This window comes from Amia ocellicauda, chromosome 19 (genome assembly GCF_036373705.1).
Source record: "Amia ocellicauda isolate fAmiCal2 chromosome 19, fAmiCal2.hap1, whole genome shotgun sequence".
Lineage (NCBI taxonomy): Eukaryota > Metazoa > Chordata > Actinopteri > Amiiformes > Amiidae > Amia > Amia ocellicauda.
The window spans coordinates 7,753,459-7,775,099 of record NC_089868.1 but is presented as its reverse complement, the minus strand read 5'-3'; the positions used below and the strand labels follow the sequence as shown (position 1 = coordinate 7,775,099).

Genomic DNA, 21,641 nt, shown 5'->3' with positions numbered 1-21,641 from the left:
CTTTGGCCTTGGAACCATCAACTAAAGCTTGAGCAGTTTGCTTTTACACCAGTCATTCCTTCAATGGCTCCATGTGTAGCTCCGCACAAATAGAAAGTTGTCTTTCCCTGAAAGCCAGGCACATTGGTAACATGACCCACCTCCTTCCCTGATGGAAAACACAAAAGGGGTTTAGTGCTTACCACATGCATAGAACAGCCCACTAGTGAGAGATGAGCAGGATACTCAATGAATGACTTGAAGATGGGCTTCTACAGAATATGTAGGACATGCTACAGCAGTGTGAAGTAATGGTCAGGGCTCTGGACTCTGGTGTGGAGGGTCATGGGTTCAATCCCAGGTGGGGGCACTGCTGTTGTACCCTTGAGCAAGGTACCTTACCTAGACTGCTCCAGTAAAAACCCAGCTGTATAAATGGGTAAAATGTAAAAAAATAATGTGATCTACTGTAGCGATTGTAAGTTACCCTGGATAAGGGTGTCTGGCATCTGACATACAAGCATCTTCACAATGAAATCAGATGGTAAGCTTTAATTATAGCTCAGGGATGGAGAGATCAATTCTAAAGCCTCACTCTCTCGACCTAGGAAAAAAAATGACAAAGCAATCTGATGTCTTGTACTGCTCAGACTAGGATGATTGTATTTTGGAGACTTTGGTGCTAATGCGGGACAATTGTACACTGTGCTCAGAAGTTGGTCCTGATGGTTTGTGCCTTTCAATGCGTTGTAAATGGAAACTTCTGACCTTTTCTGTTCTGAAAATATTACATCTACACAGGTTTTTCTTGTGAGTAACATGGCACAGCTGCTTATATGAAGAAGCAATGAACCCAAAACACAACCGATCAGATTTACAATTTTTAATCACAGTCCCTGCCAGTAAAGAATCACTGTTGCACATAAGTTACATTGTCTTTAAAATTTCACAGGTTATTTTTTTCTTTTTTTTGTCTTCAAACTTCCAGTTTGTTAACCCCTCCCAACTCAAAGGAAAAAAAAAGCAGATTGTATTATACAAAAATGCAAACCAATTTTCACACAGTGAATTCTTTTACAAAAAAAAAAAAAAAAAAAGTATAACAGCTACATCCATATTGGAGAAAGATAATTCTAAACATTCCTTAATGGAGTATAATATAAAAACAAACATTTTTTTTTTATTTTTTATTTTTTTGAGTTAAACTTGTACCTTAATTTAAGCAAATCTATTACAAGACAATTTGGGAGTAATCATCAAAAGCAATTACATTCCCAATGTTAGGAATAAAATTAATATAATGCAGCAAGAACAGCCCAATCTTGTTACAATGAATGCAGTTTGTGTGGAGGCAAAAAAAAAACGTTCCTAAAGGAGCATACAGAGAGGGCTAAGGTGAACACTCCCCCGAGAGCCATGAGTGCTCAAAGGAAAATCGACTCAATAGGAACCGGTTTCTGTGTCAAACTACAAGCAATTAACCAGTGCGCGTCACTGAAGCCTGTCATATGGAATTTTGCCCAATGCGATCCACTTCCCCATGCATGTAACTGGACAAAGAGCACTGTACAACTGATACAGTGACCAACACAGATCTTACAAAGATCAAAACAAAAACCAAACTAATCCACCAAAATTCAAGGAGTGAGAGAGAGGCACACTGACGGCCAACTGGTCAGTGAAAATACTGCCTTAAACTGTAGCTTGCTATCATTACTTCCCCCACCCACCCCCCTACATACACAATTAAAAATCTACCAATCAAGTGAATCTGCTTCCATAATTCTTGGTACACAGGAGAACTGCAGTGTGGCATGTGCTAGTCTTTAGATCATATTTATCAAGGCAGGGGTTTGGGGAATACATTTGGAAATTGGTTGTTTTGTATTCAAATTAGATTTTTTTTTTAATTTATTAACAAAGTGATCAGTTTCTCCCAATGTGAGTAAAAACAGCCACTCTGTATGAAGTTTTCTCAGTCAGGGACGTAAGGTAAAGACAAATGCTTTATATAAATAAACAAAAAACAAAAAATATATATGACAATCCAATTACAAACATTTCCAGACTGCAGAAGGTAAACAGTAGGTATGTTGTTCCACTATATGTATCAGAAGATCTGTATTGTGATCAATGGAAGACCGTAAGCAAAAAATGTTGACGTGGCAGAAGAAACTTTCTTTATATGGTAATGTGGGGGTGTATCATGTGGTGGATTTGAGTATTTAAATGCAAGGATTTTCAGATTGCCCAGGTGCATCCCCCAATTCAAACAGCTGCTTAAAACGGAAAGACTAAAACAAAGAAAATTTTACCACACTCAAAATAGCCCCTTGTTTTTATTAACTAGTTAACTTGTTCTTGTTAACATTAATTGTTCAAATCTTTTTAGAAAATTAAGTTTTATTTTATATTTTAGTTATGTGTTCACACATTTTCAGTAGGGCAGTAATTATGACAACTGATATTAATGGCAAGTTTATAAAAAAACATTTTCCAGTTGGGGGATACAGACCTGTAATTTTGCAGTTTGCGGAGTTCCACCAAACTACCTTTTGCTGCCAAAAAATATTAAAATACAAATGAACTAGCAAGACCACGTGGACTTTGACCGATGTCTCAACGACTAGACAAATGTGCTGTACTGAAATTTTGTTTCAGCATTGTCAAAGAATGACAGTAGAAATTACATGTGCTCCATCTCCAGCAAAATGAATGGGCGCTGAACATGGAAAGTGTGAATGTCAGAAGAAAATGCTACATGTTTGGCGTCTGTTTGGGCAAATCGGTCCATCTTGGCTGCAATTGGCCTGCTTGAATTTCCACAGGGATTTGTAGTTTATTGACCTGAATTATTTGTCTGATGTACTATTCTATTCTATTTTTAATACCATTTACCCAGTGCAGGAGATTGTTGTTGTTGTTTTAAAGTTAAAGGCCAAATTAGAATAAAACAAAGGATAAAGAGTGGGTCTTGCATGTTTTTACCCACAATCCCCTCCACTGACTGAACTACAAGCATGTTGGAAAAAAAAAAAAAAAAAAAAAAAAAAAAAAAAAAAAAAACATGACTTCCTCAACCGTGGCATGGTTTATCAGCTATAAATAAGCCAAGGCGAGGGCCTGTCAATACCTGAATACACAAAACATTCAATACAGTACAACCTTACATTAAGCTAGAGATTTCTTCTTATTTTTTGGAAATTGTTTGTTTTTCTTTGTACAGACACAAAATGGCTAAGTAAACAAATGTTACAAGTCTGGCACTGAACTCCTTTGACTAAGAAAGGATAAGAGTTGTTCAGTTCTGCATTGGCAACCAGTTACAGATCATTGCATTACTGATTTGTAGAGATCATTTAATATAAATGCTGACTCCAAGCGAGTATATTAACAGTTGCACATTATATATATTTTATTTACAGATGTTATGTACCCAAACCTTAAATATATTCAAAAACCTGCCAAAAGGCACATTAATTGGGGGGTGACCATCTAGTACTTGAAGCCTACTGGACAGGGTGGTATTTTGGCTAACAGGTGCCATTAACCCTGTTTGGTCAAGCAGTTCTGATTACTTTAACCACCTCAATTGACATGCACTCCTGAAATTATGAAACGCCTTCAATAAAGCACTGCCAAAGCTCCTTGAGGCTTTGCTGAGCTGACACTTACAAATCTAAGCCAAAATCTACAGGATTCCTTATTACGGTGCAGAAAGACATTTCCCACACAATCCGAAGGATATAGCATAAGATTGATAATTTAAGTTAGTTTCTAAACTTGGTGGTTCTAAGCCCAGAATTAGAATCAGGGGGAAAGGAGCGATTTGTTTTTTTTTAAATTGATGGTAAATGCTGCTTAAAATGTGTTGGTTGGATTTGGGAGCTTGGAGATGAAGAATCCAGAGCTTGCACACGATCACCCCTTAGAATGTGGTGTAACAAGAAGAGCTAGGCCCAAAAAAGCCCCTTCACATGTCAAAAATATAAATACAAATGTGGCTATTATTTTTGTTTTTTTTGTTTGTTTTTGTGTGTCTCTCAGCCAGGCTCTTTCATAACCAATCTTTACGATTGCTTAAGTGTCAATAGCTCTGTCCCAAGCAATAATAATAATCAGAACAAGAATAGTAATAATAATCATAATATTACACAGATTATACGTAAAAGAAGTTCCACCAAAAAATGGTGCTTAAGATCGCACACTGTCTCGAGAGACCAGTATATATCGGTCTACAAAAAAGTACAAACACATCAGAAAGAAGCAGAACTGGAAAATGTACCAATAACGTACATCATCATCATCATCGTCGTCGTCGTGTACAATTTATAGTCAATAGAGCAAAGCTCTGAAAGCCACAAGTCCAGAGAAGAGTGATGTAGGGAGAGTGCCCTAAGGCTAGGCTGTCTTGAACCAAGGGGGGGGGCCTGTGTGTTCATGCTACATCGACTGGAATGAACCATCTCTTCAAAAGCTTTGGTTTCTCTTTGCCTACTAAGAGCGTTGTGGTGTGTTATAGCCAATCAGATGTGTAATGAGACCATGTCTCCCACTGGCAAGACAACCATAAAGGGAAGAAACTTTTTTTTTTTTTTTTGGTCTGGTTGATGTTGACTGGAATCCTTCAGAAAGGCTAAGTTCTATATTGTTTAAATGGATCTCCATGTCAGGCATCCAGTCCTGAGTTTAGGAAATGTACTCCCCTGAATGAATCAGGGTCATTATCCAATATACCCGTTCACCTGGTAAGCTGGTATAACCCTGCTGCTAACTTGGAAGTGACTTCATAGAGATAGAGTTAAGGTTTCATTGCTAGCTTATGAGCAGATGCTGGGAAGTAGGGAAGGGCAGAGCAGAATTTAAGGGTAGGTATTAAATCCTGGACTGGGTATCAAAAACAGATGCCGTGCCTTAAATGTCAGCGGCCTGCAGAAACCCAAGTTCATAGAGGGGTATAACTAAGCTTCTCTCTGGAGCACTTCCCAACATGGCGTAGACTGATCAAGGCTTTCAGATGTCAGGTAGTACAGTCTTACAGTTCTGCAACAGATCTGAAGGGCACTTCCTAAAGGCACACCAGAGTGGAGTTTGTGTCTTCCTTCCTGACAACATCACTTCTATTTCCAGAAAGAAAGATTGGGGTGTGGGTTAGCGGGCTATCTTTTACAGGTGATTTTATTTAATTTATTTTTGTTCCTGAACTGATATGCTGTTAAAGCTGCTTTAGAAAAACAGATTGAAATCTTCAAATCGGCATCTTCCTAGCCCTTGACTTCAATAGAAATTGTTGCTGAGTATAACATGTAGAAAAGCACTTAAGGCTATTGAGCAATTAGCTTCACAGTATATCTGAAACATGACTTATAATGTGCTTCAATGTGGCAGAAAAAGAAAACATCTAAAGCTCCACGGGGACCTACAAACACACTGAGGTCAGTATGAATACAAATAATAGTTATAATAGGCATGACAGATACAAGTGCTTGAATGATAGAATCTGTGGGTAACAGCAATGCAATAAGCACTGGTAAGAGGGACTTTTAAACTGACATGTAGTCTGATTAAAAAGTCATTTAAATCTTGAAATTAAAAAGACAACAGCAATGAAAGAGTTGTATACCACTGAGAAACTTCACTGCCTCTAGTACACAAACCAACATGTTGGAATGCCCACAAACAAATGCAGTTGGCCTCTAGTGAAGTTCACCTCATTCCAAGGGTCTAACTTTGAGACTTTCACTCCGGAGAAAGCAAAGGATGGAATGGATGTCGGCAGTTTATACACCCCCTGTCCTGATCAGCTGGAATCTGATCAGGGGGGCTAACCCAATCCATTTAATCACCAAACTTTGACATATATCTATCAATAACTAACTGTGAAAAACAATATGAACCTAACGCAATTGTTCAATATAATAGTTTCAAATGAAGGCTGTGAATACTTTTGACTACAATTACAGATGGTTAATACTGGGTTTGAATATAGTACTGCATATCAATCCATACAGTCCTGCAGGACAGAGAAACAGCCAATCTAATACATAAATATATTAATTTCTCATTCCCCCAAATTAAATTATCCAATATAAAAACAAAACAAAAACGGCATCTTAAAATTGAAGCATAAGAACCAAAAGGATATATGATACAACTAATTAAAAGTGTATATATAAAAGAAAAGCTTAAATTCATGTTTAGCTCTATGGAGGGACTAAGCATAATTTATGTTGATTTCATGTCACAGGGCTTCATATACAGTAGAAGTGATGTTATTCTCTTTTTTTGTTGTTTATGAAGACACAAAGTCCACACCTTTCAGTGACCTTTAGAAAACCGTAGAGCTACTCAGTATAAAACCATAGTTGTTTTTTTAAATATATAGATATAAATATATTACTGTCCACCCTTATGTTCTTGAATGCCAGCTGGTATTTTGTCCACCTCCCAAGTAACCCCTAGAACAAACTATAACCTAGACTGTAAAAAAATAAAATAATACAACTTCACAGAAGTTATTAAAAAAATAAAAATCCAATTAAGAGCTCAGTGCAAAGGACAACTGTTAGTAGTCTGTAATCAGAAAGTTCAAAATACATTGAGGAATAAAGCCTTTGAAATTATAGAAGTCTGAACACTTCTAGAAGCACGTTCCATTAAATCTCACCTGTTCTCTATGTGCTTCCCATAAACCCAGTGTTGATTACTTGTTTAAAGGACAATAGGAAATTACCATCTACACAGCTACAGCATAGAGCACAAACCACATGGCGCAACTGCTTTAATTAAATTAGCCATTCTTTTGTTGCATATTAAACAGTGCACATTGAACACAAAGTACTGCTTGTTAGTCTACTGAATTTAGAGTTCATGTTTATCTTGTAGCATTTCAAAAGTGCGTATGCATAAATAGGTCTGGATTGGAAACCTTGCTAAATGAGACTCGACGGAATCCATAGCCGTTGGTTCTGGCACTAACAATGTAGAAGTAATGGACTACATTTCCACATCTAATGTTTTGGTAATGCCTGCCAGCGAGTATCTTGTAGGGGCCCTATTTAAGATACCTTGGAAAATGGAAAATGATCCTGGTCTTACTATTATTTATGGTCACTCAAGGGCCAATAAAAGTGACTGGAACAGAGAGCAGCCAAACTCGAACCCACACTGTACTAAGGAGCTAGCCTGTGTGGAATCTGAGTTGGGTGAAGGGGTTTTGCAATATCTGTTCATTGGGATTTTGACCGCTCTTCTGCAGATCTCAGTTAGTTAACAGGATGTGCTTCATCTCTCGGGAGGGAACAGTTGGTGTATTTGTAAGTGTGTTGAAACCTGTGTAAATCTGGAAACAGTAGCAAAGGTTGCTCGGAGGGTTGTAGGTCAATGCGTGGGAGCATCCATCATATTAATAAACTGAAGACAATTGTATTGGCTGCTTAAGCAGAACTTAAACATTACATTAGTTTTTCACACTGGAGATATAACAATCCCGTTTCGGCCATTACATATGTAGATTACTCATCTGTTAAAAAATAATAAGGATAAAAAGTAAAAATCAAGGATTTGCCTTCAAATTTAATTAATCCTTACTGTATCAAAATGTCATTACCTGCATTTAATTTAATGTTTCTTGAGTTAGCAAGCAGGCTGAGATGCAACATGACTCCCAAATACCTACTAGTAATGATTTTGAGGTGTTCATTTCCCTGGGGTGAAAACAAATCAAGTTGTATAGGGACTTTGCATCTTCCGATCCTCTACAACTGGAATGCAGTCCTCATTTAAAAAACAAAAAAACAAATCAGAAATCTGACCCACATGCAAATCAGTTTTACCCACTTTTATCGCAGTTTGATGTATAAATAGTAGAAAGTGGCTTCTGACAAAAAAAAAAAAGCCCAATAAGGTACAGGTCTGTAATTTAAGATTTATGGGTGGGTCAAAGTTTTGATTTGGTCTATCCCTAAGTGGTAATGATTCAAAAGTGATTATTCTGGTTAAGAATCAGGATTTCAATTCATCATTAAGCTAGGCCATGGTTTGTGCCACAGGGAGAGCAACTATCAAATACTTGCAGGGGGGAATCATACATTTGGTCTTTTCCTGTTGTAGATTTTCGAATATGGTGGAAAGAGCTCCCGTTTCCCCAGGAGGCTTTTTGAGTTGTAAATTAAACATCTGATCAGTAAACCACTAACAGTTGCACATTTTTTTCTTTAAAGCATCAACAGCTTTTTTTCCTCTTTTAGATGCTACATGTTTTTAAGAATAAAAAAAAAGAAAGAAAAAGCTCGAATTCCAAGCCAATAGGTATTGCAAATGTGCGTACCAGCCACGCCTGTCCGATCTAATTCAATGTGAAACAGTATTTTGCCGTGGCTACTCGATACGTGTCTTACAAAGGGAGGGTTGTCCATCCAGGGAGGGGGCTGTACCAGCTGGGACACTGCTGACGCACTGAAGGATATCTGCACCGCACACAAATCACAAAGCAGAGGCTTGAGGATCAGCTCTCTCCTGTATGGGAGACATCTCTATGAAGAAAGTAGGCTAGGTTATCATTACAATGTTGAGGGCACATTTTGTGCCTGAGGTTGCTCGTGGACAAGATCAATTCTTTTTTTTCTTTCTTCTTCTTTCTTGTTTACTCTTCCAGAAGATTGATCTCCACTCTCACTACTGAGAGAGAGAGAGAGACAGAGCTTAGCATGTTTCACTCATAGTACAGGAAGTGATCCAGATACCTTCGACGCTGGTTTAACTACTGCTGCAAAAAAGCAGCACGCACATGAGATATAAGATCTGACCAGGCTCAGGCTACCTGTCTGTTCTGTGCTTTGTGTACCATGCAGGAAAACAACTTGGCCAGACTGTATTAAACAAAAAGCCAGGTGTAAGTGGTTACTTATTATATTATATGCCCTCTTACTCTACGGTGGAAGTTTTCCCTTCAGTGTTGAGTTCTACGCAGTAACAGGCCTGGTTGTAACTCACTAGCTGTAAGTCCCTTTTCTTTGTAGATTTGGCTGCTCATCATCTAACTATGTGCTTTAACTGAATGGGATGCATCACACTTGGTTTGATTGAATGTGGTATTTAGTTACATTTATTTTGGAAGTCTGATATCAGAAGCATATCCTGAATCACAAAATGAATCTGATGCAATTGATTAGTCAAACTGACAGTAGATAATCATCATAATGATAATAATAATACTTCAATGTCTTAATTTGATTACATAAAGATCTGTTAAATATTATTGTTCCGACTCAGCTCCCAAGCTTTGCTTTTTAATTTAAATATTAGGAAGTGGAAAATTAACTTTAAGGGAAGTGTAATTTGGTGCAGTTCTGAGGCAAATTCAAGATCACAAACCTTTTATTAACATCTGTGTTTAAAAGCTTAGTAATCCAAATTGTTTTCAGGCAGATGCTGTACATGTTGACTGCCACTAAGAAGCTAATCTGCTGTGAAACTGCTTGTAAATTAGCAGCTTTTTGGAAGCCCCGCAGTGGCACAAGGTACAGCAATCAGCTGTTTAAATCTCCTGTTACTCCCTTAAAAGTGTAGGCATATAATATAGTAAGAATTGCTTATAATATAGCAAGAATTGCTTCTTAATTATATATATATATATATATATATATATATATATATATATATATATATATATATATATATATATAATGTTGTTGCCTAGTTTCAAATCAACAAAAACAGTGTAATATCAACCACCCTGGCACCCAAGGCGTTCAAAGTAATTAAAAAAAAAAAAAAAAAAAAAAAAAAAAAAAAAAAAGTTCATTCACAGAACAAAAAAAGGAGGAAACAAAAATATTAAATTCTCTGCAGATACTGCTTATCTCTAAATAAAAAGAGGATCATGTATGTATGTGTGTGTGCATGTATGCGGGTTCTTATCTTGTACTGTATCGTCAGTACACTCCACCTGATTTAAGAGACTGGTATCCTTTACATCAGAGCTTGAAAACAGCTTGGACCTGGAGCCCAAATACCTTAGCAATTGGAGATAGGAGAAGGAGGAAAAGGATGAGGGGCTTCTTATATTGTGGCAGGAGAGTTTTTATAAAAAGACTTCCAGTTTGCTTATATCAAGGTGGAGTGTACTGGGCTTTGATGCTTCTTTAGAAGCATGGAGGCTGTCTGCGCCACCTGCCCTCTGCTTCCATAGAGGTTGGTGTTGGTGTTCCCGCCTGCAGGAGGTGCAAGGGTTACCCGAGATTGCCAGTGTGTGAGTGGGGGGGGATCTAGGAACAGGAGTGGACCACGCCGTTCTTCTGTAGATCGCTGTTGCTCCCCGAATCGGCTGACAAGTTGAGAGAGGAGGTCTTGCTGGACAGTGTGGACATGCTGTTCTCCTGCCCCAGGCTGGAACCATTTGGCCCTTCACTGCAGAGACAGGGCACACACAGAACACATTAAAATAAGGCTTACAGGGTTTTTCTTCTTACAGGCGCACATCAAACAAATTATGTAAACACACAGGCGCACACACACAAAAAGGAGATCAAAATTAAGGAAGATATGCAGACAATTTTGAGAATAAACTAGAGATGTTTCAAGTCTTCTCACTCTTTTGCAGCTCAGGTCATACAATTTCAGTGGTTGATTTGAAAACCTGTCCCTCTTCTCTCTGACTGTGACCCTTAAGGATTAGTTCTGGCTGTGGGCAGCAGATGTTGAAAAACAAAACCCTACTTTCTCTCCAAGGTCTGCTTCATTCAGGGTATCACTTGATACTGCAGAATGGAATGAGATCATGCTTGCCTTTACTAATCTTTTGATGCCCCAGAAAAACTCCACACAGGCACTACATGACATACTGTCAGTGTGTCACCCATTTGTCTTAAATGGTGTTCCCTTCTGGAGCTGACAAGGTCACCTTTACAAATGTATCTCTTCATATGCATAAACAAAATATTGTGGCTGTAAACCATAAAACTGAAAAATGTATCTTCTTGCTGCAAAAGGCCCAATATTGTGCACCTGTATGGCTTACAAATGACAAACAGAAATCAGAGGTCACATAATAGGTCTGGTTTTTGCTTGCACACACCTGAGGGTAACAGAGAGGTCCTCTAAAGGTACCTTGTGATCTGGCTGTCCGTTTTCTGCCGTTTTCATTTTGTACTGAACGTCGTGTGGAGCTTGACTCTCCTGCAAGGAAATGGGGAGCAGTTCATTCATTGTAACATGAAAAGAAACCTGATTGTAGTCACGGCAAACACTCAAAACCTGACCACAATTTGTACTTAACTATTTTTGCACTTATGTTGTAAGTTGCCCTGGATAAGGGCGTCTGCCAAGAAATAATAATAATAATAATAATAATAATAATAATAAGGGACAACAGGGACTGTAGCTTTACTGCTGTAGCCTGTAAAAGACTACACATTTAAACTAAATACTGTGTGGCTTGGTTGACCAACATGGAAGATTTGAACTGAAGGAGCAAGAGAACTGTAACAAGTGGCCCTAAGAAATTGAAGTAAGACTTTAAAGGGTTTGGATGCCAGTACAGACATAAGCGATGTGAATCAATTGGGGATGATAGGGTGTGAGGTGAAATATGTCAGAGACTAGGATATACAGGATATATAGGATATAGCCAAATACAGCTGCTTGTTGAAAGTCCAGGGAGATGAACGTGTTTTTGATGCCATTTCCCCAACTTGGAATATCTATGTCAAAAAACAATCTACTGTTTGTTCCTTTGCTGTAGTGGCCAGGGGGTTCCTCTTTTATTTTTTATTTTTTTATTTTTTTTAGAGAGAGATTACACAACAGGATGAGTGGGCAAGCAACTGAGTACTAGTAGGCCAAAGATGGTCTCTACAGATTAATCAAACCTAGTCGATCCCCTTCACCTTTCCACATTATGGAGTCAATGTTTTTTTTTATTTAAAAAAAACAAAAATTGAATACAGAAGAAAAACTGGGAAAAGGTGTAGTCCATAACCGACAGCACACCTGACATCAGTTTGGTTTAGTACATGTGGATCAGTATTTACTGTCAGTGGATCCACACCCCAGATTGTCTATAGGCCAATTTCAGTCAGCCATGGAAATTCTGGAGTGTTGCATATCTATTCATTGAGAAAATAAATCCACTGTAATGTCATTTGTAACTACACATGTTTAGATGTGATTTGCTTGGTTGTTCCAAGTGTAATTCCCTATTGAAGGGACTGGTTTTGCTATACAAGGAGAGAAAGGAGCCATCTATGTTGCTGGAATGAGTTCGAATTGGTCTTTCGCTAAAATACAAGTGCCAAGCGACAGAAAATAAGTGAAACTGAGAAACCTGTATGTAGTGGGGAGGGGGGGAAGCTGGAGTTTAGCCAATGATGAGTAATGCAATGAACGACACCCAGCTCTAAGAGGTCGTTGCTAGCAGAAGGGACATTGTTGTTTCAACTCCTAAATACTTGTCACATTAAAGAGGATCAATCAAACAAAGTGTTGTCCACATGGAGAGAAAAAAAAAAACAAAAACAAAAAAAAAACGGGAGTATCCATGGTGACTGTTAAATGACAGCTTGTAAGCATGTCAAAAGGATTGACACACCGACAAAATGTTCTTCCATCTACCAAACTGATGTCAAAACAACCAAGACTGCTGGTTGCTAGGAGCTGGGGAGAACAAATCCCAAACAGCACTTCAAGCTCTGACTGTTCCGACGACTTTTCTAATCTTATTTGCATCTCTCCACTTAATTGAACATGCTGCTTTCTGGGAATGCTGTTAAGGCACACATTTAATAAGCAAGAACATTGTCATTACGATTTCTTAGCACATAATACAACACAGCCTTGGCTGATCCCCAATTTATTATGACTATACGGCGGTACAGTATTCTGGGGTAGAATGGATTGAGGGAAATACATTCTAGCAGCAGTCTCATTTGAATTTGTACCACACCTTCTCGCAAAGCAGAGATGACCAAACATACAGTATATATCTTCAATGCTTGTTTTGGCTTTGATCTGTGAGACACTGGCCGAGTCCCAATCTCATGGTAACTGCAGCTGGACCATCCTCCCCTAACCTGCTCTGCCCACTCACCATGGCTATCTCCCGCGTTCTCTTGCCAATCTCCCGCTCCACCTGGTGCAGCTCCAGGCTCAGCTGCTCGCTGGACAAGGGCCCGGCCGCCCACTTCGTAGAAACGGACTGTGTGGCCAGGGCGCTGGCCTCCCTTTGCAGCAGCAGCGTGTTACTAGCAGCCTAAAGCCAAGCACAACAGACAACTCAGCGCATCTAACTCAGAACAGAGCGCTGGATCAGATGGGATGCCCTGTTGCACAGCAGGCACAAGATGCTCTTAGACACCATGGCAGGAATCAAAACACCAGGCTAGGCAGGAATGGGGCAACATGGCTAACCAGGTTCACAATGTGGCAATTGATAGCAATACTTTGACAGCAAGGTAACATACACCCTTTACTGTGGGACATGCAGGAAAGTTGACTGAGAAAATCACTATGACAGATAGTTCAGTGTTGCCGCACTGTAGTCCTGGGGGGAAACCGAAAGCTCTGGGTTGTCATCCAATCACCAGCAAATCTTTTCCTACTGCTGTAGACTATGCTGATACAAAGACTAACCTACACAGGCCATGGGAACTATATACAGTGAGGGAAAAAATTATTTGATCCCCTGTTGATTTTGTACGTTTGCCCACTGACAAATAAATTATCAGTCTATAATTTTAATGGTAGGTGTATTTTAACAGTGAGAGACAGAATAACAAAAAAATCCAGAAAAATGCATTTCAAAAAAGTTATAAATTGATTTGCATGTTAATGAGGGAAATAAATATTTGACCCCTTCGACTTAGTACTTGGTGGCAAAACCCTTGTTGGCAATCACAGAGGTCAGACGTTTCTTGTAGTTGGCCACCAGGTTTGCACACATCTCAGGAGGGATTTTGTCCCACTCCTCTTTGCAGATCCTCTCCAAGTCATTGAGGTTTCGAGGCTGATGTTTGGCAACTCGAACCTTCAGCTCCCTCCACAGATTTTCTATGGGATTAAGGTGTGGAGACTGGCTAGGCCACTCCAGGACCTTAATGTGCTTCTTCTTGAGCCACTCCTTTGTTGCCTTGGCTGTGTGTTTTGGGTCATTGTCATGCTGGAATACCCATCCACGACCCATTTTCAATGCCCTGGCTGAGGGAAGGAGGTTCTCACCCAAGATTTGATGGTACATGGCCCCGTCCATCGTCCCTTTGATGCGGTGCAGTTGTCCTGTCCCCTTAGCAGAAAAACACCCCCAAAGCATAATGTTTCCACCTCCATGTTTGACGGTGGGGATGGTGTTCTTGGGGTCATTCCTCCTCCTCCTCCAAACACGGCGAGTTGAGTTGATGCCAAAGAGCTTGATTTTGGTCTCATCTGACCACAAAACTTTCACCCAGTTCTCTTCTGAATCATTCAGATGTTCATTGGCAAACTTCAGACGGGCCTGTACATGTGCTTTCTTGAGCAGGGGGACCTTGCGGGCGCTGCAGGATTTCAGTCCTTCACGGCGTAGTGCATTACCAATTGTTTTCTTGGTGACTATGGTCCCAGCTGCCTTGAGATCATTAACAAGATCCTCCCGTGTAGTTCTGGGCTGATTCCTCACCGTTCTCATGATCATTGAAACTCCACGAGGTGAGATCTTGCATGGAGCCCCAGACCGAGGGAGACTGACAGTTATTTTGTGTTTCTTCCATTTGCGAATAATCGCACCAACTGTTGTCACCTTCTCACCAAGCTGCTTGGCGATGGTCTTGTAGCCCATTCCAGCCTTGTGTAGGTCTACAATCTTGTTCCTGACATCCTTGGACAGCTCTTTGGTCTTGGCCATGGTGGAGAGTTTGGAATCTGATTGATTGATTCCTTCTGTGGACAGGTGTCTTTTATACAGGTAACGAGCTGAGATTAGGAGCACTCCCTTTAAGAGAGTGCTCCTAATCTCAGCTCGTTACCTGTATAAAAGACATCTGAGAGCCAGAAATCTTGCTGATTGATAGGGGATCAAATGCTTATTTCCCTCATTAACATGTAAATCAATTTATAACTTTTTTGAAATGCGTTTTTTTTGCTGTTATTCTGTCTCTCACTGTTAAAATACACCTACCATTAAAATGATAGACTGATCATTTCATTGTCAGTGGGCAAACATACAAAATCAGCAGGGGATCAAATACTATTCTCCCTCACTGTATGATACACAATACCAGTGTGACAAAGTAACAGAGGCATTGTGCAAATACATTTTGGGAAGTTAATAAGAAAAGGTGTGTCTGGGGTCCCCAGGATTAGGATTGGAATCAATGCTTAGAACGTAAAGGTGCCAGTGCTGGTCCTCAAGTGACAATGAATCCAGTGGTTAAATCATACACTCCTTCACCCTTGTATTCACCACTCTTTGGACAATGAGGATTGTGAGGCACTCTAGGATCAGGCTGGGTCTTCACTGTTGTATAATCCACATGCTTATTAGCAATTGCACTTATGGTTTATGAATTCCAAAGAGGGTGCTGGTATTGGCCTTGACATACGCAACTCAGTTTGCAGTAGGATTGTTAAGTTAATTATTTGCAGTCCGGCAGGTCTGAAATACCTCCAGTCCACGGATCTGTGTCTGCTGGTTGATCTGCTGGTTGACCTGCTGGAGCTCCATCTTCAGCTGTTCTCGGTCGGAGTGCAGAGGCATCGGAAGCCTACTTAACAGACGGGAAAACCATCTCAAAAACAAGATTCCTATATGATGGGGCAGGACTCTTTGCACAGAATTGGGTACTTTTCTTTAGTTCACATTAACTAGAACTTGCACTACACATTGTTATACAGGCACACTTCTAAGCAATCTTGTTAGCCATTCTGTTTACAACATACTGAAAAAACATGTCCAAACTAAATAACATGGGTTTTAACAGGGGAATTATGCAGGTTACGACTAATTTATAAAGTATTCCTTTTAAAACATTTAATATTCCACTTCTATTTTTTCCTGCATAAAACGTACACGGTTTTATTATAAGATCTTGTGCACCTGCATAATGTATTTTACACTTATTGTGTTTCTGCCTTTTGTAGAACATTCAAGAACCATAATGCTTTGAGAAGCTTTCGAGAATTACAAGTGGTTGTGGGTAAGGGAGTTTGCCAAGAAATTAATAAGAAGGAGAAAGAAAATCTGCCACTACATTTTTAACCGAACAACCACAAAAAGCTAAAGATCGAAGTTGAAAAACACCCATTGCCCTGCCGAACATGCTTAATTTAACAAATATCCTGAGAAAATCCAAAATCCAAAATCCCAAAAAGATTGAAGACTACAAAAAGGTCAGTTACATAAAAGGAAAAAATTGCAGTCATATCAAGTAGTATTTATGACTACTTCTTATGAGGGAATTCTGGATACCCAAAAGGCATTCACTTCCCTACCTTTCGCTGAAGTGTCCCTGAGACGTCATATTTTGGTGCTGTGGGTAAGAGGTGCCTCCCCATCCTCCGTGATTCCCATAGGTGTACTCAGCTGGGGGTGAGGGAAGCAGTAAAATATGAGTGCCCACAATGCACAGTGTTTGCTTGTACATGGAGAGGATTAAAAGCATCTTCCACGATCGGTCTTCTGAAATTCGTCAGCATCATATAGAACATGTCTATGATTACATTCACTTTTTCAGACCCTTTTGTATTGATGAGTCACTGTAAATAACTCCAATTTCCATCATAGATTGAAAGTAGGATGTTCTCTTGCAACCGGTCAAGAAATAATGGATTTTACAATATAAGGAGGTGCTTAGATAAATTCAGATTCCCCACATTGTGATCTGTGTAAAGGAAATGCAAACTGTCTGTTTATGCGAGAGCCAACAGTATAATGCAAAATCCAACTGCGGAACCTGTGTGTGTGTTAGTATTAAATTAATATAAATCCACACCCATTTCTTGTTAAAATGTTCATTAGATATTTGTAAAATACAGCAGCCTAATCTCTTGCAAATATGTACTGTTTTATTAAACTAGGCCTCTACCTACTTATGTATTGTTAGCACCTTTTTAGTTTTACTATGACTTCTCCTGTGCCTACCATTCCCCTTAGCACATACCTAGGACTTCACTGTATTATGTCCACACTTGTTAGCTCATTATACTAGGATGTCTTCGGATTGTATTTTTGTACCGATTGTAACACCGCACTAAAGGTTTCTTGTGTAAACTAAAGTCGCTCCGGATAAGGGTGTTAGATAATAAATAAATAAAATGTGCACCACATAAGTAGACTGATATTTAAGTGAGATTTCCTAGCTACTAGCTTCATTACGATAAACCTGTGTATTTATATAGGCCAATTCACAGGGAATAACAGAGTTCTGGGTGGCAGTGGGGCATTTAAAACTTGCTTTAGCTTGGAACGTGACCAATTAAAGAACTGACGCAATGATGAAAGAATTAAAGTGGAGATGGGCCAATTAAAGATATGGTTTGAACTCCTTGGAGTCTGACACTGTTTCTGGGAATACCTGCGACAGTCATGTGCTTGGTGGCTGATCCCTGGGAGGACGCCATGGCTTGCACTGGGCCCGTGGTCTGGTATCCTGTTTTCGATGTGCGGGAGATGGCCCCGAAGCGAGAGACAGTGGGCAGGGGGCCGAAGGGGATAATGGGGTCATCATCTTTGGCCTCGGTGGATCTCCTCTGCATGTCGATTGGCTGCTCCCTCAAACCCTTGCTGTCGACATTCTGGGGGTGGGGGGGTGGGAGGTGGGAGAAGGCAGACAGGGAGAGGGGGGACACACACTGTGAGACCAGTAAGACAGAGATGTCAAGGAAATTCAACTCATGACCCGGGGGGGTGTCATTCCAGCAGCTTCGTTTTTAATTGGAAATATGAAGAGACAATCGGCATTTTTGTGCAGACCACAAGTCAGAGTGAGTGTAATGGTATGCAATTAGAGTGCTTGCTGCAAATGAGGAACTGCTGTGCAGGTCTGTCTACTGAGACAGAAAATGCATGAGTATACTACATAAAAAACAAAATTGCTCCACAATATATCTTCCCAAAGTGGCTTAAGGTATACAAGAACACTACCCACCACTTACCCCCATCCCCACAGCCCTATTTTCCTTCCACTGAAGATCCCCCTAGTTAGGAATTCATACGTTACCATAGCAAATAAAGCTAAGATGAACAACATCACTTTAAACAGACAAGAGTTTCAAATTATTCACATACAATAGAGGAAGTGAAAGAAAATTCGTGAGAACAGGATTTGCAAACATGTAAAAAAATTAAAAGTTGTACATGTTAATAAAAAGGAACATATGTTGGGGCTATTAGAGTTGAAACTGTATATAACTGAAAGCATTTGCTTTATCAAAATGTATACATTTAAATGCACTTACCATTGAAACATGATCCATTCATATTTTTTTCTGCATATATTGTCCCCTTAGATATACGATGCCCTGCCTTATATTTAAACCCCTCCTGCAGTCTATCAGAGGGTCAGTGATCACTCTCAACCAGTCAAGTAAAATGTGTATGCATTTATAATGCAAACATTAAACTATCAGCCTTCAGTTAATGTAGTTGTATTATCAGTGAAAAGGGGAAATATTTTTAAAAACTTTTACAGATCTATACCATTAGGGGAAAAAAGTGCCTTTCCTTCAGGTTCCTGCTGGTAACGTAGCATGGGCTTCATAGCTTGCTCCAAACCATAAACAGTGATTTTATGATTGTTACATGTAGTGACAGTTGCAATAAAAACAATACAAAACAGTATTTTGTAATGTCATATCAGTTCAGTTCACATGCCTTAAAACCCAGGGTGTCTAAAAGTGTTTGGATAAGTTAAAACCATTTTCCGCCACATGATTTTATAGAAATGTAATTTGGACATCTTAAAATTTGTCATTATAATTATATTAGTGTAACATTCCATTTGAAGATAGAGATGGTGAAGTTTCCTTTTTGGAAATTTTCCTTTGATAAAACTTGTCCTCTTTTGTTAAGTCTTATTCCTTTATTTTGTACCTGTAACACTTTCAATATATACATTTATCAATAATTGAATCTGACTGTTGTGGTGCTGCTGTATTTTAAATGATTACCAATCCTAGTCATTTCAAAACCAAATCAGCATCAGTCTTACAAATAAAAATTAAGTTATCTGAAAGGAGTTTATATTCCCCATGAATGTGCATTATTCTACATGGTGGATGTCAAGTTGAATCTGACATGTATTTATTACCTTGCTACTTTCTAATTAAAACAAACCTAATAAGGAAATTGGGCGCTTCAATAGTTATGCACTAATTTTAGTGGATAGATCAAGATATAATACAGCTAGGAAAAAAATGCTAACCCTGAACACAGTTTGAAAATGTTGGTTCCTTTATTGGAAGAGAACATATTGAGTGTAACAATATATCAGCACACTAGTTAAGTTTCAAGATTTTTCCTGATTGGTGAACATTAGCTTTGAGTCACGTTTGCTGGGAATTTGACAAAACCTTAGCATATTTCCCCATTAAAATGCATCAGTAAAGACCATTACATTATTTTCTACTTCAAAAATGTTAACTAGGGACCATAGGTATGTTAATGAATGCATGGCAAACAAAAAATACAATAAAATCCATCAAATAAAAATCAATAAAACCCAGTGCAACCCCCCCCCCCCCCGACCCCACCCCCCCCGACCCACCCAAGATGGAATGATGAGCTTTAATTTTTTGTGAAACAAATAGAACCACTCAATCAAGGGTCATTCACATCCACTTCAAAGTCAAACTTGCACCCAAATCCTCTGTAAACACAGCGTCAGACAAAATTCATGGAAATTGTGGTTTTCCTTTCTCAGCTTTATGTAACATTTCTGTGTGTAGTTTTGAATGTTTCTGATAACTTTAACATTTACTGTGTCAGTAATAACCCTGCAGCAACAACCCCTATTGCTTGAGATTTAGTCAGAAATCTCAGGATGGTGTACTAAAAACTCCACCTTCAGGGGTGGAAGCAAAAAGACATACAAAAAGCAAACAATACAGAACTGAGTCAATACAAAATGGAATATTTCTGCAAAGATGGGAAAATGGATTGTCTACAGACAGTGAGAGAAAATGAAATACTATACCCAAATAAGCTTTTGAACAGTAATTTCGATTTGCCTTGTAATTTTGAAGAATCTGCAATGCAATGCAATGTCCTGGAGTGAATACTCCAATGGAGAAAAGTGGGAAGTATGACAATTTCAATGCTATGAAATTCAGTTTGGATTTAAGAAAGCCTGGTTTGTGTATAATGGTCAAAAGCAGAGTGGTATTTGAGAATAATTAACCTTGGCCGATCAATAGTGCAAAAGGGACAAACATAGATAACCTTTTGTGGTTTATCAGGGATCTGGTGTTCTGAGAGGGGCCAGAGTTTGCGTAACACTTGCAGAAAAGACAAAGAGCTCTGCCATTTGATCAAATTATTCTCTTCCCCTTTCAACGGTTATACATTTTGCCACCGCCTTAAAATATTAAATATTTTTTTTCCATTATGTTTATTGTTGTTTAGGCATTTTACACATACAGGGAGAAAACTCGCAAACAAAAATTACAATCTTTGGCGTATTTTTTTAAGTTTTTGTTTTACACATTGTACAAAATATTTACAGTCCAACACTCCATGTAAAACACCAGCCAAGAAGCAGAAGGTGATAGGATCTCCACATTCTTTGGTAACGTATTTGCTACAGTATTTACAACACTCTCCCTCTCTCTCTGTATAACACTCTCAGGGGTCGTCACAGTTCTGTTGTTCCTCCAGTCAAAGTGCATTCGTGCTAAATTGCTTGCCCCAGAATGAGTTTTGTTCATTTAGTTTTTAAATATTTTGTCACAAATCCCCGAAGTGCTTTGCGAGGACTTCACTCACCATCATCTCCATGGCGCCCGTTGCCATGCCATCTTTGGGCTTGACATCCTTGCTGCCGATGTAGGAACCAATAGTCTCACATGACCAGGGTGAGTACTGGGTGGTGTAATCGGGTTCCCTGCGTTTCCCAAAGCCGCTGGGGCTCTCGTCCATGTACTGTCAGGGGAGCACAAAGACACATGGGATGTGAGTATTAAGTTGAAGAGTTGGTTCCAAATTTCAATTCAGTTACAATTAATCTCCCAGTTTCTTGGACAAATGCTAGTCATAATATCAGTTGAGCCAGTTTGTGTCATGGGTTACTCTACATCACTGATTTTTAAAGACTAGGAAAACACTTTAATTATACATCAATTAAGCAAGTTACTTTTTCAGTTAAGGGATCTCCGATCCTTGTGAGGATAAAGGATATTCAGAGGGGTTTGTTTCTAATTGCTCAATTACCAAATTAAAAAAAAAAGTCTTTACTGATCAGAAATCTCTCTCTCAACTGACAATTAAATTGTGAGTTTTTTAAACTGCTGTCCAGGGCAAGAGTTGGGAAACTTGAATTTAGAGATTGACAAGACAGTGAGATAGTGGGGGTAATGAGTTACCAGGTGACTACCAGTAGAAAGTCCTCGAGTTTTTTCAGTCCGTTTAAAAAATGTGCCTGGTTTCCATTAAATACAGAACACAAATGAGCACCTGATTAAATGAAATGCATTATAGT

At 39.1% G+C, this 21,641-nt stretch overlaps 1 protein-coding gene across 2 annotated transcripts in view; it reads right to left on the bottom strand.

Annotated features, from left to right (window-relative positions):
• Positions 1-847: 847 nt before the first annotated feature.
• The window catches only part of LOC136714848 (roquin-1), a 61,698-nt gene continuing 40,904 nt past the window's right edge, over positions 848-21,641 (bottom strand). The window contains exons 14-21 of one of the 2 annotated variants that reach the window (XM_066692472.1): positions 20,930-21,085; positions 17,523-17,742; positions 16,441-16,531; positions 15,614-15,716; positions 13,067-13,228; positions 11,057-11,157; positions 10,216-10,389; positions 848-8,658 (exon numbers count right to left, since the gene is read on the bottom strand). In XM_066692472.1, the coding sequence (XP_066548569.1) occupies positions 10,248-10,389; positions 11,057-11,157; positions 13,067-13,228; positions 15,614-15,716; positions 16,441-16,531; positions 17,523-17,742; positions 20,930-21,085 (975 nt within the window). In that variant the 3' untranslated portion in view covers positions 848-8,658; positions 10,216-10,247. Of the gene's footprint in view, positions 8,659-10,215; positions 10,390-11,056; positions 11,158-13,066; positions 13,229-15,613; positions 15,717-16,440; positions 16,532-17,522; positions 17,743-20,929; positions 21,086-21,641 lie in introns of those variants that run through there. The other variant, XM_066692473.1, reaches the window with a different exon arrangement.